The 16,319-nt window shown below is 67.6% G+C and overlaps 5 protein-coding genes across 5 annotated transcripts in view; 3 read left to right on the top strand and 2 right to left on the bottom strand.

The window, feature by feature from the left end:
* Positions 1-2,607, bottom strand: part of CHLNCDRAFT_49195 (hypothetical protein) — a gene marked incomplete at both ends in the record, with an annotated part of 3,978 nt that extends 1,371 nt beyond the window's left edge. The window contains 10 exons of the mRNA XM_005843709.1: positions 107-229; positions 446-529; positions 716-768; positions 1,000-1,115; positions 1,240-1,291; positions 1,448-1,466; positions 1,734-1,793; positions 2,092-2,123; positions 2,234-2,266; positions 2,556-2,607. Of these exons, the coding sequence (XP_005843771.1) occupies positions 107-229; positions 446-529; positions 716-768; positions 1,000-1,115; positions 1,240-1,291; positions 1,448-1,466; positions 1,734-1,793; positions 2,092-2,123; positions 2,234-2,266; positions 2,556-2,607 (624 nt within the window). The remainder of the gene's footprint in view (positions 1-106; positions 230-445; positions 530-715; positions 769-999; positions 1,116-1,239; positions 1,292-1,447; positions 1,467-1,733; positions 1,794-2,091; positions 2,124-2,233; positions 2,267-2,555) is intronic.
* A 1,836-nt stretch (positions 2,608-4,443) lies between these two features.
* CHLNCDRAFT_139894 (hypothetical protein) lies at positions 4,444-6,051 on the bottom strand (the record flags this gene model as incomplete). Its single annotated transcript, XM_005843708.1, has 6 exons — positions 4,444-4,576; positions 4,772-4,882; positions 5,053-5,212; positions 5,424-5,491; positions 5,670-5,743; positions 5,881-6,051. 6 exons carry the CDS (start codon positions 6,049-6,051, stop codon positions 4,444-4,446), a joined length of 717 nt encoding a protein of 238 aa, XP_005843770.1.
* Positions 6,052-6,550: 499 nt separating this feature from the next.
* CHLNCDRAFT_139893 (expressed protein) lies at positions 6,551-8,819 on the top strand (the record flags this gene model as incomplete). Its single annotated transcript, XM_005843764.1, has 6 exons — positions 6,551-6,584; positions 6,712-7,298; positions 7,461-7,648; positions 7,846-8,149; positions 8,318-8,443; positions 8,685-8,819. 6 exons carry the CDS (start codon positions 6,551-6,553, stop codon positions 8,817-8,819), a joined length of 1,374 nt encoding a protein of 457 aa, XP_005843826.1.
* Positions 8,820-9,323: 504 nt separating this feature from the next.
* Positions 9,324-12,078, top strand: CHLNCDRAFT_139892 (hypothetical protein; the record flags this gene model as incomplete). Its single annotated transcript, XM_005843763.1, has 8 exons — positions 9,324-9,399; positions 9,578-9,619; positions 9,746-9,844; positions 10,055-10,588; positions 10,827-10,934; positions 11,061-11,482; positions 11,652-11,701; positions 11,901-12,078. The coding sequence occupies 8 exons, from the start codon at positions 9,324-9,326 to the stop codon at positions 12,076-12,078; spliced, it is 1,509 nt and encodes a 502-aa protein (XP_005843825.1).
* Positions 12,079-15,255: 3,177 nt separating this feature from the next.
* CHLNCDRAFT_139890 (hypothetical protein) overlaps positions 15,256-16,319 on the top strand; it is a gene marked incomplete at both ends in the record, with an annotated part of 8,619 nt that continues 7,555 nt past the window's right edge. The window contains 4 exons of the mRNA XM_005843762.1: positions 15,256-15,348; positions 15,493-15,600; positions 15,788-15,947; positions 16,112-16,254. Of these exons, the coding sequence (XP_005843824.1) occupies positions 15,256-15,348; positions 15,493-15,600; positions 15,788-15,947; positions 16,112-16,254 (504 nt within the window). The remainder of the gene's footprint in view (positions 15,349-15,492; positions 15,601-15,787; positions 15,948-16,111; positions 16,255-16,319) is intronic.

Below are 16,319 nucleotides of genomic sequence, written 5' to 3'. Positions count from 1 at the left end.
CGAGAGCCTCGGGCTGCAGCCGACACGCGCATGGCACGCTCCTCAGCCCACCCGCCCCAACCCACATACACCACACACCACCACCACCACCACCCCACCCCCACACCTTGAGGAAGGCTGGGTCCATCGCCAGGATCTGCTCCAGGTCGAACGACTGCAGGCCCAGGATGCGGTCCAGCTCCACCCGCGCCTGCTGGCACTCAATCACCTTCGTGGTGCGGTTGATGGCCTGCGGGCAGAGGTAGGCGGGGGCGGCATGGCGACATGTGTGTGTGTGTGTGGGCGAGGGATGGGGTGGACGGCAGGAGGGCGTGTGGTTGGGGCGTTGCAACAGCAGGCGTGGAGCAGGGCGCTGGGCGGCTGCCCGCGGCAGCGCTGCGTCCTCCCGGACGTGCCGGCCTGGTCCGCCAGGCAAATGCAGCGCGGCCGCCGGCCCGGCGCGCACCTTGATGCGGCGCACCACCTCCCGCTTCTCCTCCTCCGTCACCAGGTCGATCTTGTTGAGCAGCACGCGGTCGGCAAAGGCCACCTGCGGCGGGCAGGCACGGGCAGGCTCGGCTCCCTCAGGGCCCCCTTGCAGCGGCCCATACGCAGCCCAGGCGGCGAGCCCGCCACAGCAGACGCGCACACAGCCGGGATGCATGAAACCCTCTCGCCCGCCCACCCACCAACCCCTCCTCCGCCCTCTCGCCTGCTGGATGGACTCGTTGATCACATCGTCGGGCTTCTCTTCGTCCAGATGCAGCAGGATGTGCTTGGCATCCACCACTGCAGGGGGGAGCAGGGGGAGGTTGGAGCGCGGGACGCAGCGGCGGATGGCGCCGGCAGGCGTGGCGCCCACCCCACGCGCGTGCCGCCAATGACGAGCAACCCCAGGCCTTGGGCCGGGCTTCCACCTCACCGCCAGGCCGCTCACCAGCATGGCACCACACCAGCTTGGCAGTCACCCCAGCCGCCGCCCTCCGATCCGCACTGCACCACGCAGCACGCGCCACCCACCTGTGAGTATGGAGTCGAGGCGCAGCGAGTGCTTGAGGTCGTCGTCCACGAAGAAAGTCTGGGCGACGGGGGCGGGGTCGGCCAGGCCTGTGGTCTCGATGAGGATGTGGTCAAACCTGGTGGAAAGGATAAATACAGAAAGAAGAAAGATCGGGGGGGCTGGAACGACTTCAGAGCTCACGGCTGGCGGGCCATGCAAGCAAGCCGGCAGGCAGACAGCAAGCAGGCAGGCAGGCCCACCTGTTCTTGCGCTTGAGCAGCTTGGTGAGGATGCGGATGAGGTCGCCGCGCACTGCGCGGGCAGGCAGGGGGCGCAGGCAGGTGGGCGCAGGCAGCGGGACAGCCGCAACGCAAGAGCATGCAGCGCTTGGGGGCCGTATCCGCCCGAGCCGTCCCCGTTGATGGAGGCAGGTGAGGCCGAGGAGCTTGGCGGCCGTGGGCTCCCCACCTGTGCAGCAGATGCAGCCCTGCAGGCAGGCAGGCAGGCAGGCAGGCATGCAGGCAGGCAGGAAGGTCAGCGTCCAGGCCCAGCAGCGCGCTGCTCCCGATCCGTGGCGTTCTCGCCATGCTGCTTGCGCTGTCGGCGGCGTCTGCTGCCACCGCCTCCAGCCAGCCCGCCACGCAGGCTGCCATCCCGCCGCCGCTGACTTCTGCCACCTCAGCGACTGCCATGCCCCAGGCTGCGTGCCCATGCGGGCCCCAGCGCTCCGGCAGCTGTGGAAAGCACGGCTCACGTTGTTCATCTCAAAGATCTCCTCCTTGGTGTCCAGCACCAGCGCATCGTCCACGCCCACCTGCAGAGAGAGGCAGCGCAGCGCAGAGGGGGAGGGCACGTCCTCGTGTGTTGCCGGCAGCGCTGCGTGAAACCAGCCCACGCGAAAAACAGCGCTGATGTCAGCGGCGCCAGCGCCGCATGGGTTTTTTTTATTCTTGCCTCGCCAAACTCGTTCTACGAGGGGAAACAGGGTGCAAGAAAGGGCAGGGCAGAGCAGCGGCAGAGTCGGGCGGAGGCACGGGTGCGCTGCCGGGCGAACAGGCAGCGAGCCTTGTGTCAAAGCAGCGAGGCAGACAGACAGCGGCGCTTGCACCCACCTCGATGACCGCAATCTTCTTGCCGTGCTCCCCTGCGAGGCACCAGGGTTGGGCAAGGTGTTCCGAACAGCGCAGAGCAGAGGCGGCAGTCATCGCAAGCGGAAAGTGCAGCGGGAGCGTGGTGCGGCAGGCTTTAAGTCACCTGTCAGGATGTGGTTGATGAGCGTGGTCTTGCCTGCACAAGGGGAGCAAGGCACAGATGATGGATTATGGCACAGATTAGGACTATGGCACAGTGCCCATGCAGCACTGTGGCGGCGGGCGGCGGCGGCGGGCGGCGGCGGGCGGTGGCGGAGCACAGCTGCTCGTGTCTGCTTGCAGACCGCAGCTCTGGGAGCCACACTGGAAAGGGACACAGCCGGGGGAGGCGGCAGAGCGTTCTGGGGCGAGGGGCATGCCCCGATGCCGAGCGATCAGCCGGCCCCTCGCTCCCGTGCGGTCTGCGTGCCACCAGACCCACGTACCAGAGCCCAGGAAGCCGGTGACAACGGTGCACGGCACCTTGCCGGCGGCCATTGTTGCTGTCGAGGATAGCGCCCAACAGTCGACTGCAGCAGCAATGAGAGGAGGTGTGGCGGATATGAAAATGAACCCGCAACGATCACATGAGGCAAGCCTGTCCACGCGCCCGGCTGGCGCCCAACTGGCGTCCCGCCGTTGCGCGGCGATGTATTCCCTCCTGCTCATCCCCGTAGTTTCACTTGCTTTAAGGGACCAGCATGCCTCTCGTCCTCTGCTGTTACCTTCCTTGCAATGGCAACACAGGGGCAGCGCCGGCAAATGCCCGTACCCTCAAGCGGCAGCAAAGTGCCCCGACCTTGAGGCCGAGCAGCTTGTCTATCCCAGAGGGAGAGGTTAGACTGCTGACAAATTCATATTGTGGGCGCGCCGTTTGCATGCTAGTCCAGCGGTGCGAGGCCGGTCCCGTTGCGAAGGCAACACCCCTTGGCAATTACCTTGCCGCAACCGCCTGATCTCCACCGGCGCCGCTGCAGGTGTGCAAATTTGCATCTCCTGCAGAGCATCTCTAGAACCCCGTGACAGCTCGTGCATAGACATTTTCCTGGAAAATGTTCAACAGCTAGAGCTGGCAACGCAGGCCCCCACGCCCTCTCATGCAAGGATACCATCACGCTGCGACGGCTGCTGTGCCCCATGGGCAACCCCGCGGCCTCGGAAGCTGGTCGAGGACACAATCTTTTGCCTTCACTCCTGCTTTCCCACGAATAAGAGAGCAGCTTGCGCCACCTCTTGTTTCGCGGTGTTCGCAATGAAGGCGTCCGCTGTGTGTCTGTCGCTCATCCTGCTTTTCAGCGTGGGCACGCAGGCCGTGGTGGTGCCTACGAGCTGCAAGAGGTTCGGAGGGAGCTCCACACTAGCGCTTCAGTACGTGGGGAAGCTCATGGCGATTTGCAAGCCCAACTGGACCACCTGGAAGGTCAACTGCACCCCAGCTTGCAAGTCTCAAATCAAATTGGTGAGCTGTGCTGTGCGGGGAGCTCTGCCCGCTGTCCTGGTTGCCCCTCAAGGCGCTTGGAGGCTTGACGCGGCCCCACCGTTCCGCGCCCTGAATCGATGTCACATGCGGTATTCTGGGGAAGGAAAACGGGTGCAGCTGGGCCAGCCGGGACCCAGATGGTTGGTGGCCACCGCCGCCGCTGCCGTGCCCTTGTGCCTGCAGGTGAGCAAGCAATGCTTCAAGGATGCAGTGTTCAAAAACTACAAGCAGCCGACTTCGCAGAAGCTGTGGAACGGCGCCTCAGCGTGCGCCAAGTGGTAGAGGGAATTAATGGCGGCGGTTGGTGAACCGCCACGCTCTCTTTCGCCTCGCGATTTCACAGACTTCAGAGTTTTCCCCCCTCAAGTACAGTAAATATGCCCAAGACTTCAAGTTTCTCCGCTTCTTTTTTCACTCTATTTTTTATTGTCCGAGCTTCAGATACAGTAGAGCCTCGCGCCGAGTCACTTGCAGTGCCTGTCTTCCCCCTTCTCTCTACTCCCGTTTGCAAGTAACTCCCCTCTGCAACAAGTTTGCCGCATCTCGCTTTCAGGAAGCAGTTATTTTCAATGCATGAGCAGCGCTGACACCTTGACCGGTCTGTTCTTGGATTGTAACTCTGATAATCGGCAACACGCCGTCGGCTTTGCTACAAGTCATGGCCCATTTGCAGAACAGAGCGTCGCAGCGATGCACATGGAGGAGGCACACCTTAATGAAACCAACTGCCTGGAAGTTCAGAAGTATTCTATAGCACATTTGTCTGCCTGCAGAGCCTGTCCCTAGATATGTGTGTGCTACCGTGGTGCCAGCCGCGCTGCTGGCTCCAAGGGCCGTGCATCCAGGCGGCTGGGTCACATCCTGGCACCGCCCAGCCCCCTGTTCTGCATGGCCGCCGCCATGGCTGCCGCCGTCACCGCTTTGACATCCGCGGCCGTCACTACATAATCGGGGCCGTGCTGCGCCTGCAGCTGGGCCACACCCGCCCTGCAGCAGCACGTAAAGCAGCAGGGCAGAACGCACATCGACCGGGCGGGCAGAGGCAGCAGCAGCACCCTGGGCAGCGAGCCAGCGCCAGCCAAGACCAGGGAGCGGCAGACGCTTTGGAGCTCAGGCACTCGGCCACGTGGCCACCGCTTCCATCACCCTCCCAACCGAGGAGCTGGCTCAAGGCAAACGCACGAGATGTGGTCTGAGAAGTTGCGGAAGCCGGCGGCGATGAACATCTGCTTGTCCTGCGGGAACGCCGACAGCGCCTCTGCCGCATCCTGGTCCAGCGTGCGTCCGCGGCGCCTGGCGGTACAGGAGGCAGGAAAGGCAGTACACAAGCGCTTCGCGCAAGGTGTCAGTCAAGTGCCACACTATCCAGCGGACTGCCAGATACCAACTTGCCGGTCGCAACAGCATGCCAGCACATAAGTGGTCGGGCGGCTGTCTTATCATTCTTTTTGCCAGGTGCTCACCGCTCTGCCGCCTTGATCGCAGCTGCAATTTCGTTGAGCGAGTAGATGGCACCCTCGCCGCCCTCCGCCTCCTCACCCTCGGGCACTGCCGGCGCCTCCCAGCTGTCGCCAGCCTGGCGCCACGCCAGCTCATCGTCCTGCCCAAAATCATACAGCGCGTCTGCAGGCAGCGCGGTGGGGCTGAGGGCAGTGGGCTGCGGGCAGCAACGCGGGCTTGGTGTGGAGGCTGCCAGCATGTGTGGCAGCCCAGCCAGTGAGGCGATGACTGCCCTTCGGCCTGCTGTGGGGCATGCAGGCCACCTGTGTGGCAGCTGGCTGCACGGCGCATGCACCCCGGCAGCTGGAGGCAGCTGCCAGTGGCCGCCGCTCACGCTCTTCCAGGAACGTCACTCTGCAGCACTCCTGCTCCTCGAAGCCGCTGTCGGGGTCGGGATCGTACCTGCCAGGCGAACAGGCAGGGCGTGGGTGCGGCGTTCAGGCAGGGAGAAGCAGGCAGGCAGCAGGCGGGATGACCTGGCCACATCACAGAGGGGCAAAGCGACGCAGTACAAGAGGAAGACTGTCGTAGTGCGGCAGGGCGGCCTGCCTCGCATGCAGCCCGAACCATCAATCATTACCTCAGCACATACACTTGCCGCCCCTCGCCGTCCGTCTCCCCATGTGGCCTGCTGTCCAGCACCGCTCCCCACCACTGCAGCGGGAGGCGGGATCAGGAGGTGGGCGGCAACGGAGCCGGGAGCGGCCTGCACCTCATCGCAACAGGTCGCATGGCGTGGTGGCCAGTAGCAGCGTGCCAAGGCAGACAGCACTGCACGATCACTTGCCCACCTTGGTTGAAGCCGGCGCCCCTTCCTCCTCCAGCTGCCACTTCACCTCCAGCCTGTCCCCCAGCTGCAGCCCCATCTTTGAGGGGAGGTCGGGCTCCTCGGCGAGCATGGCCTCGCCCTCCTCGTCCTGCTGCGAAGACGACGCCCAGGGCAGGGCAGCATCATCACCCATCGTGGCCAGCGAATGCGGCAGACACCAGTGTGTACCACGGTGTAGGATTCACATTGGTTGAAATCCTGCCCCCCTGGCGCCAGCGTGGCGCTCGCCCCGGCTCTGGAGCTGCAACAGAACAGAGTTTCATCACCTGGAGCTGGAGCTGACAACCCTCAGCAGCAGCCAGAATCAGCTGGCACCTGGAATCAGCAGGCGGTGTCGCTTGGCGGCACGCGGCATACCAGCCACGCTCACGGCTACAAACGCGGCGCCCGAGTTTCAGAAGATTGCCAATGCCAGTCCAGATCATGATAATGCATATTCATCAGATTTCATACAAGTTCTAAGGAAACGCCAGAGCCTCCAAAATCCATCAAATTCCATCCGGTGCTGGCCGCCCGCCTGGCGACGCCAGGCGGATGCCCCATGATCGGCTACGAACGCCTCTTGTGCGGCTCTTGGGCGGCCTTTATTGGAGAGCTATTTTAAAGAGGGTCGTCCCGCCGCCACAGCAGCAATGGAGGCGGGGTTGCCCTCCTCGCCGCAGCTAGGTGAGCCGGCCCGGGGAAAAGGCGGCGCTCTGTGCGTCTGCGCCACCTCGCAAGCGTTCCTTGAAAGGAGCCGCGGCCGCCTGGCCCCTGCAAGCGATGCCCTAGGCCCCGCTCACCCCTCCCGCAGGCACCCTGGGCAGCCCCCGGACCTACACATACACCGACGCCGAGCTGCAGTCGCTGCTGACGTGCGTGCTGGACGAGGGGCACGCCGGGCACCTGGAGGGGCTGGCACTGCCCATGGGCGGCGGCCACGGGCCCGCGGGCGGCCACAGCCTGCAGTTCCTGCCCCACCTCCCCATGCCCACCAGCGTCACCAGCTCCGAGCACGAGCCAGCCATGTTCATCCCCTCGGACTTTGCGGGGCCACAGGCGATGGGCGGCGACGCGGCCCACCTGGCGGCCCCGCTGGGCCTGCCGCCGCTGCGGGTCGGCCAGCAAGCGCAGGGCCACCCGCACATGAACGGCGGCAGCCTTGAGCTGGACCCCCTAGGCAGCCGCTCCAGCACCTTCACGATGGCAGGGGCGCCCGGGGCGGCGCCGGCGGCGCAGCAGCGGCAGCAGGCGCGGCAGTCGCAGCGGCCCGGGCCGCGGGCGGGGCCCGCGGGCGCCGCGCGCGCCTCCTCGCTGCCCGTCCCCGCCGCGGCAGCCAAGCAGCCGCACAGCATAGTGGAGAAGCAGCGGAGGGACCGCATCAACCACCTGATAGACGAGGTGAGGCTGCAACGGCGCTGCCGGCTGACACGGCATGCCCCCGCAGCTGCGGCCGGCACACTGCTGCACGCGCCAGCCCCGTTGCCCCAGCCGCAAGCCCACCTGGCACCAACCCGCCCCTACCTTGCCGCCACCTCCCCGCCCTGCCTCCCCTGCCTGCAGCTGCGGGACCTGGTGCCGCCGCAAGGCACCGCCGCGGAGCTGGGGGCGGCGATGGCGGCGGAGGCGGCCGCGGCGGGCGACTCGCGGCGCCCAAAGCACGTGGTGCTCTCCGACACCATCCGCCTCATCAAGGACCTGCAGCTGCAGGTGGCGGAGATGCAGGTCTCGCCGCCGGCTGAGGGCGCCAGGTGGGCGCGCCCTGCCTGCGCCTGGCTAGCTGCTGGCGCCGGGGTGCTGGCAGGCCGGCCGGCAGCATTGCCTGCTTGCGCCCTGGTGGGAGCTGCGTCTGGCACAGTCATCGCCAGGGAGATGCTTAGCTTCTGCCTGCGCAGGCCCCTTTTCGCCAGTCTGAGCGTGCCTGCCGGGCCTGCTGCCTTGCCTGCAGGGCGTGGCACGAGCATCAGATGGTGACGGAAACATTCAACAACAGCCACCTGCAGCCGCCCGCCGCGCCTCCCAACCCGCAGCCGTCCGCACCGCCGGCGCCGGCGCCGCCGCAGCAGGAGGCGGCGGCGCAGCAGGAGACCGTGGGGATGGAGGTGCAGGCGGCGGCGCAGCAGGCGGCCTCAGGGTCCTTCCTCAGCGGCGACGGCCCGCACCCCGAGCTGCCGCACGCGCCCGACGACGACGCCGCGTCGGACAGCGGCGTGGTGGTGGAGAGCGAGGCGGGCCAGATCCGATACGTCAAGGTGAGGCGCGGCAGCGGCAGGGCACGGCTCCCTCTGCGAGCAGGCGCGCCGCTGCATGCCTGCGCTGGCCCCAAGGCACGCCACTTGTGCACTCTTCGCCGCCTGCCTCTGATGCCCCATGCTTGTTTACCCACCGCCTCCCTGCCCTCCTGTTCACTTCCTGTGCAGGTCACCTGCCCCGACCGCCACGGCCTGCTGGCGGATGTGGTGCGTGCGCTGCGGGAGCTGCCTCTGGAGATCACCACCGCCGCCATCACCACGCGGCGGGACCATGTCGTGTATGACGTGTTCCAGGTGGGAGCTGGGGCTGGGCTGGGCTGCGGGTAGGGCTGGGCTGGGCAGGGCTGGGCAGAGCGGCTGGGAAGCTGGCAGGCAGTGTGGGCTGGGGCTGGGCCTGGGGATGGACTGGCCTGGGATTCAGCTTGCCGGGCCTGGCCTGGGTGGGAGGAAAGGCGGATGCCTGGTTGGCACGAGGGCGGCGTGCACGTGGCTGGGTCCCTGACTGACGCCCCCTGCTCCACCTGGGTGATGGCAGGTGGAGGTGGAGGACCCTGCGCTGACCCAGGAGCAGCTGCGCGCCGCTGTGGAGGCCGCGCTGCACCCGGCCGGCGAGAAGAAGCGGAAGCAGGAGTGCCAGCAGTCGCCCTGCACCGCCCTGCTGGCCGGCTGAGCCCACGTGGCGGCGGCGCCGCGCCGGGGCCCGTGCCCGCATCCCACCCAACTCGAGGACCCACAAACAACGAGGATTCAGTTGCTTGCTTTCCTGCTCTCTCTCCGTCGGCCGTTTCACGCTCGGACGTTCTCTTGCTGCTACACGGCAGATTTTCTCGCTGGGGCTTTCTCTTTCCTTTCGGCATGGACCACCAAACCGCCATGCCTGCCAACGAAATGCCTGTCACCCTCCCTTCCTCTCCTCCCTCTGGATCAACGAATGATGGTACCCCCCACCACTGCCTGGTCTTCGTCCTCGTACCGACCTCTCTCCTAAGCTTCTGCACACACCCTACCTATCAGTTAAGCACTGCACACGATCATATCACGGGTAAATCGTTTAATCGCATGGTGCCACGTGAACTGAAACCCAGGGCGTAGGCAGGAGCGGGGAAGGCGGGAGGCCGCCGCGCCGGAGGCCGCCGCGCCGACTTTCTTGAGGCTCGGTTTTGCATGCGCCGCAATGCGTGGCGGGTTGTTGACCTCTCCCGGCGGCGTTTACATCACGATTGACATACTTCTGGCGACCGCGTGCAAGGGTTCAGCCTCCAGCCGCCACCTTTCTTGACCTCCTTGCCGCCATCACTCTCGCGGCGCCTGGAAGGGCAACGCTGTGTGGATGAAATGACGGTGTCAGCAGAGGACGTGCTGCAAGTACTGGTGCAGCTTTCACGCGACACTCGCGGTGAGCATCTGGAGGGCGGTTGTCTGCTGCAGGGCTGCCAGCAGCGCCTGAGGAGCCGGTGGGCGCGGTAGCAGGTGCCAGGAGCGCGGGTTTCGGGCAGCAGGCCCTGACCGGCCGTGGGGCGCCGGCGCCTCTTGGCCTGCTCGTTGCCCTTGCCTCGCCTGCCTTTCGTCTAGCGTCCCTGCCATTCCATGCTGCAGAGTTGGACATCGGCTCCACGGTGGACCGCCATCAGAAGCTGCCCGTGGTGCAGTTTTTGCGGGACTATGTGGCCGCCAACAAGCCGGTGGTGCTCACAAGTGAGAGCCTCGCCTGCCGGCAGCAAAGCAAACAGCATGAAGGAGCTGGGGAGATGAAGGAGTGGCAGGCTGGCGCTGCTGCTGGACTGGTAGCATCCTTGCTACCCCTTCACATGTCACTCAGGCTGCCGGCCGGTTGAGCTGACGCCCCTGCCTGCCTGCCTGCCTGCCTGCCTGCCTGCCTGCCTGCCCGCCTGCCTGCCTGCGCAGGCGTGGTCAGCCACTGGCCGGCGTACTCCAACTGGACAGATGACTACTTATGCTCTATGGCCGGTGACACAGAGGTGACAGTGGCGCTGACGCCCAATGGCCGCGCCGACGCGGTGACGCGGCTGCCGGGCGCAGCCAACGGCGCCAGCAGCCCCGCCAGCGGCAGCGATAGCAGCAGCGGCAGCCCCGCGCCGCCGGGCAGCGAGGACGGCCCGCGCGGCGCAGGGGAGGAGGCAGCAGAGGCGGCGCGGGCTGGGCTGCCGGGCACGCCCGGGCAGTGCTTTGCACTGCCGCACCAAGTAAAGATGCCTCTGCGGGACTTCCTGGCTCTGCTGCGCTCCAGCAAGCAGCAGAAGGCAGCGGCGGCGGCCGACGGCGGCGTGGCGGCCAACGGCAGCGGCGAGGCAGCTGCCCCGCAGCTGCCTCCCTCTGTGGTGCCGTACCTGCAGTACCAGAACAGCAGCCTGACGGCAGAGGTGCCTCAGCTGCTGGGGGACATCGACCTGCTGCTCAGCTGGGCCACCCAGGCCTTTGGTGCGCGGCCCGCCACCGCGTCTGATGTGGTCGCTTGCCATTTGCTTGCTTGCCTGCCGCTCCATCTGCCCGCCTGCCCTGGCTTCCCTCTGCCTGCCTTCCTGCCTCCCTGCCATTCCTCCGCGCCTGCTGCACCTTCATGCCCGCCCATTCCATCCGCCGTCCTTCCGACGCTGACTACCCACCGTACCTGCCCGCCTCCCCACCTACCTGCTTGCCTGTTCTGATACCGATGCAGGCGGCCTGCCAGAGGCGGTAAACCTGTGGATAGGCGACGAGCGCAGCATCACCAGCTGGCACAAGGACCCCTTTGAGAACATCTACGCAGGCATGCCTGCCGCCTGCCGTCCTCGAGCAGCTCGCGCCGCTCACACTCCCACGCCGTTGCCTCTGTGCATGCCGATTTTTCCCTCCCAGCTGCGGCCGAGCCGTGATGTCGAGCGTCCCTTGCCGCCCTGCCGCCCTGCCGCAGTGCTGGCAGGCAGCAAGACGTTCACGCTGCTGCCGCCGGCGGATGCCTTCCGCATGCGCATGAAGCGATACCCGCAGGCCACCTACAAGCCTGCCGCCGCCGCCGCCGCCGCCCGCCCCGGCTTCGCCTCCGCCAGCAGCGACAGCATCAGCGACGGCGTGGAGGCGGTACTGAGCGGTACCGTAGCGCTGGAACCTGTGCTGGACGAGCCGGGCGAGGAGGTGCTGTGGTCCTCTGTGGTGCCCGCGGCCGACGCGGCGGCCCTGGCGGCAGCGGCGGGCGGTGGCGGCGGCAGTGGCGTACCCGGCGCAGCGCCCCTGCAGGGGCGGGACCTCTTCTCAGACCCCTCGCTGCCGCCTCCTATCACCGTGACAGTCAAAGCCGGGGAGGCGCTGTACCTTCCAGCTATGTGGTGGCATCAGGTGCGCGGGGTCGGGCATTGCAGCTGGGCAGGAGAGCACCGCGGTGCTGGGTCTGGCCGCCGCGCTGCTGAGGCAGCAGGACGCTTCTCCTGGACGGGAGGTGGGCTGCTACAAGGGTAGCCTGACACCCCACACGTATCGCCGCCGCCGCTGCCCTGGGGAGCTGCAGGTGGAGCAGAAGCCGGATGCCGCGGGGCGCGCCATCGCAGTCAACTACTGGTGAGGCCCAGCAGCATCCAGCCTGCCTCCCTGCCTTCCTGCCTGCCTCTGTACGGTTGCAGGGGGTGGTTGCGCCACGACCGTATGGCTGGCGGGCGGCTGGCGGCTTGCAGCCATCTGCTGCTACCGGCTGGCGGGACGGCGCTGGTTGTGAACTGTGCCGCGGTACCTGGGCTGATGTACCGCGGTACCGCTGCAGGTACGACATGAAGTTCGATGCCCGCCAGGCCTACCTGCTGGCGGTGGAGCGGCTGGCCACGCTGCTGGGGCTGAATGAGGAGCCACCGCCGCCGCCGCCGCCGGGCTCCGTGGCGAGCGATCACGGCCACGAGCACCCGCAGCTGCGGCCGCCCTACCACCAGCGCGCCGCGGGGTGAGCGCGGGCGGGGGACTGGGCCCACGCGGCGCGCCGCGGCGCACCGTCCGCCAGTTACCAGCTTGGCCACGCCCCTGGCCTGCCGGTCTGGCACCGGCTGCTGCATGTGCTTGCCCCAGCTGGGCGCCCGGCCGCACCGGCCTGCTAGGCGTGCCGTGACGTCCCTGCCTTCCCTTTCATGCACTCCTTTCACCCTCCCCAATTTGCTGCGTGCCCCCAGCATTCCATGTCTTTGGTGTTACACAGGCTGCATGCATGTGTTGCCGGATGCCAATTGGATCCGTGTATTGCTATGTATAAGCAGGGGCAAGCAACCGTGGCCTCGCAAGCGCTAGCGGGTACAACGACAGGAGGGGGGGGGGGCGCAGGAAGGGCGCGCAGGGGGAGGCTCAGGGCCAGCCCACAAGCGGGGACTTGTACAGCCACAGGCCGGTGGCGGCGGTGGAAAGAATAGTGAGGGTTAAGGAGAGGCAGTGTGCTGGCTGGCCGCTCGCTCCAGGTGATGAAAGGGTGATGACGGTGAGGAATCAAAACAAGAAAATACTCGAGGATGCCGGGGACTGGCTAGCCCACGGCGGCACGAGCTGCGCATGCCTCGGCCCACCCAGGCAGGCCGGCAGGCCGCTCACAGGCCGACGAAGCGCTTCACAAAGCCCACCAGGCCCTGCATGGGCCCGCCCGAGCCCTCGCGCTGGGCTGGCTGCGCGGAGCGCGGCGGCGGCTGCTCCTGCTCCACCTCCATCCCGCCCTCATGCTCGTAGTAGGACCCCGAGGCGCCCGAGGCGCCCTTTCCAGACGGCTCCGCCTGCTGCTGCTCCCGCCGCCGCTCGCCAGCCGGCGGCGCGGCCTGCCCGCGCTCCTGCCGCGGCGGCGGCTGCTGGGCGGGGTGCCAGCCCGAAGCCTCCGCCTGCCGCTGCCGCTGCAATACAAGGTCGGCGCTGTCGACGGTGTTCAGAACGGGTGGCTGGACGAGCTGCGGCAAGCCCAGCAGCTCCGGCTGCTGTGCCTGGCATGGCGGCATGGCCGCGGCGCCCGGCTGCGCGGAAGGCCTGCCCGCACGCAGCCCCGCCCCAGCGCCCGGCACAGCCTGCAGCGCCTCCTCCTCCTGCTGCTGCTGCTGCTGCCGCCGCCGCGCCTGCTGGCCTGCATACTGCCGCTTGCTGGGTTGCGCCTCCTCTGCCGCGCCGGCCGGGCGCTTGGCACGGGGGCGCGCTGCCGCGCTCGACGGCCCTGCTATGTTGCCTGTGCCAGGCCCCAGCTGTGCAGCAGCTGCACGCCTGGCCGGGGCCTGCGGCTCCTGCTGCTGCTGCTGCTGCTGCTGCTGGCGCTGCGGCTTCTCCACGCTGCCTGCCTGGCCGCCGGACCGCGCCCTGCGCCGCCGCCGCCTGCGCTTCTTGGCGCCCGCGCCCACCTGCGCCCGCGTGCTGCCGTCGGAATCGCTATCTGCAGAGCGTGCGCAGCAGGGGCAAAGAAACGGAGACAAGGATGCTAGTAAGGGAGCTCGGGCTTGGGCAGGAGGGCATCAAACAGCAGCAGGCCAGCACACCATCAAGGCACACCGTACTACTACTGGCAGCCTGCTGGCAGTGCCTCGCCAGCTCAGAACGCCGGGATTTCGGAGCGACGGGCACGCACCTGTGTCTCCTGCGCCCGCAGGGTTGCCGAACGCCATTCCCGACTGGATGCTTCCCTGCGGCGCGGCCACCGCCTGGCGGCGCGGCTGGTTGGGCGAGGCGGCGGCGGGCGGCAGCGCGCCCTGCTGCGCTGCCGCCAGCCCCGCCTGGGCCCGCTCCGCGGCGGCCGCCTGCCGTTGCTGCAGGCGGGCGGGCGCGTCGCGCTGCGCGGCCGCCAGCGAGCGCCTGCCGCGGCCGCACGAGCCGGCACGGCGGCCGCCGCCGGTGCCGCCGACCACGGCGGGCGGCGCGTCGAAGCGCTGCTTGCTGATCGCCTCCATGCCTGCGGCAGGGCGCAGCCGGCTGCGTGGTGAGCAGGGCAGCCCACCAGCCTACACAACGCAGCCAAGCCGCGACAGGCAGCCACAAACACGGCAGGTCCCCAGATGGCGGCAGCAGCCAGGCGGTCGCCGCCACAAGCCACCACCAATGGTCGCCGGCGGGGCAGCCAGGCAGCACCTGTGGAGGCGGTTGCCTCCATGACCACCGCCGCCTGAGTGGCTACTGTGTCGGCCTTGGCCGCTTTGACGGGCTGCGCCGGCGGCTGGCGTGCTCCGATGGCCCTGAAGCTGCGGCAGGCGGGGGCAAACAGGTGCGAGACAGCAGGGGTGAGCCAGCAGGCGCGCAGGCAGCGCAGGCAGGGAGGGAGCATGGGCAATGCATGGCATGCAACAGCAGCGGCGGAGGGGCAAGGGGCAGCGGGCAGCGGAGCCGCACTCTTCCAGCGGCGGCTTGGAGATGGCGGTGTCGGCCAGCAGCACCTCCTGAGCTGTGGCTCGCCAGAAGGAGCACACGTGGCTGGCCACGCGCACCTGCACCAGCACAGCGGGGTTGGTGAGAAGCGAGGACACGGGGGAGGGGGGTAATGGGCGGCGGCGGCGGCGCGAGATTGGACGACGCGCGCAGGTCCCACTCACCCAGCGGTTGCCGTCCTCCATTGCCAGCAGCCGCTCCAGTATGGTGATGAGCTCGGGGGGGGCCTCCTGCCAGGGGCTGGGCACACGGGGCGGCGCAGCGCTCTTGGCCCTGCGTGTTTTGCCCTGAGCCTGGGGTTGCCCCTTGGGCGGTGCCCCGCCACGGCGCTGCTTCATGCCGTCAGGGGATGGCTGTGCCCGTCAGTGCGGCAGCCCAGGAGGGCCAGGCGGCCACTTGACCAACTTTGCCGTGCGCTGGTGCACACCGAGAGCCGCCACGAGCTTTCAATGATGCTGGGACCTGGGCAAGCAGGGAGGGCCTGAGAGGCCTGGGTCTCGCATGTGTTGCCCATGCCAGCGGGGAATGCGATGGCCACTGTCGATGGCAGGCCAGAGGTGCTTCTTGCAGCTCCCAGCATCCTGCTTCATTCATAGGATACGCACCCCAGCCCTTACTGCTGTTACTACTCTGGCGATCGCTCCCACTTCGTTCGGAGGAGCTCCCTCGCTCTTGGCGATCCTGCATTGCCCACCATGCAGTGACGACATGCCTTGATCGGGGCGGAGGGGCCTGCAAGGGAGCCATACAGCATGGACGCAGGAATTGTGCAGACGCTCCTCGCCAGCCAGCAGCTGACGACCACCAATGAGCAGAGGGTGGCCGCAACTCGGTTGTTTGAACAGGTGGGTCCCGGGCCGCCCACGCCTGCGCAGGCAGTGCCGCCATCGCCATCGCGGCTGCCTGGCCACCCTTGGACTGCCTGAAGCGGGACATGGGGACACAAGGGGGCAGTCTGATCGCTGCCGTGCCGCCGCCCCGCCGCGCAGCTCAAGGCGGGCGAGGTGCATGCCAGCGCGGCGGTTGCCACCGAGCTGCTCAAGGCCCACCAGCCGCCAGAGCTGCAAGTGCTGGGCTACACCCTGCTGCAGCACCTGGTGAGTTTGGTTATTGGCTGGCCGGCTCGCAGCATGCATGCGCGCGGGCATGCATGGGCCAGTGCCGGTGCCGACCAGGCGAGGCGCTCGCTGCAGCCGACACCGATACGGGCGTGTGCCAATCCTGCACATGCTGCATGTGCACCCATGCTGGATGCCTGCCTGGTGACCGCTTCCTGGCCTGCAGGTGGGCAACCGCTGGGAGGAGTTCAGCGCAGAGGAGCACAGCCAGCTGGGCACCCTGGCTTACAACATGCTGCAGCAAGGCACGCCTGGCCGCTTGCCTGCAGTCCTGCCCAGCAGCGCGACTGCAGCCTGCCCGCTATGGCGCAACCTGCTTGGCGTGTGTGCCTGCGAATGGGGTGACCATAGCAGCAGCGGCTGTAGCTGTATGCCTGCGGTTATGCAGCAGCCAGAGCCGCTGCTGCATAGCCCCAGCATTGCCACCGTGCCCTCCCCACGTGCCGACCACACATGTTTGTTGTCCCCCGCACCCCGCCGCTGCCTGCAGGCGCCGCTAGCTGGGCCATCCGCAGCAAGGCCTCGCTGCTGCTGGCGCTGGTGATCAAGCGCACGGGGCACGAGCTGTGGGAGGCGGCGCTGCCGCAGCTGCTGCAGGCAGCTGCCTCAGAGGGGCCAGCCATGCAGGAGCAGGTGGGGGAGTTGGGTGGGCAGCGCCTGCGAGAGTGTATGTGCGTGGGGGGGGGGGGGGGGGGTGA

This window comes from Chlorella variabilis, assembly GCF_000147415.1.
Source record: "Chlorella variabilis unplaced genomic scaffold CHLNCscaffold_27, whole genome shotgun sequence".
Lineage (NCBI taxonomy): Eukaryota > Viridiplantae > Chlorophyta > Trebouxiophyceae > Chlorellales > Chlorellaceae > Chlorella > Chlorella variabilis.
The sequence above is the reverse complement of the archived record's forward strand: the minus strand, read 5'-3'. Positions and strand labels throughout refer to the sequence as shown.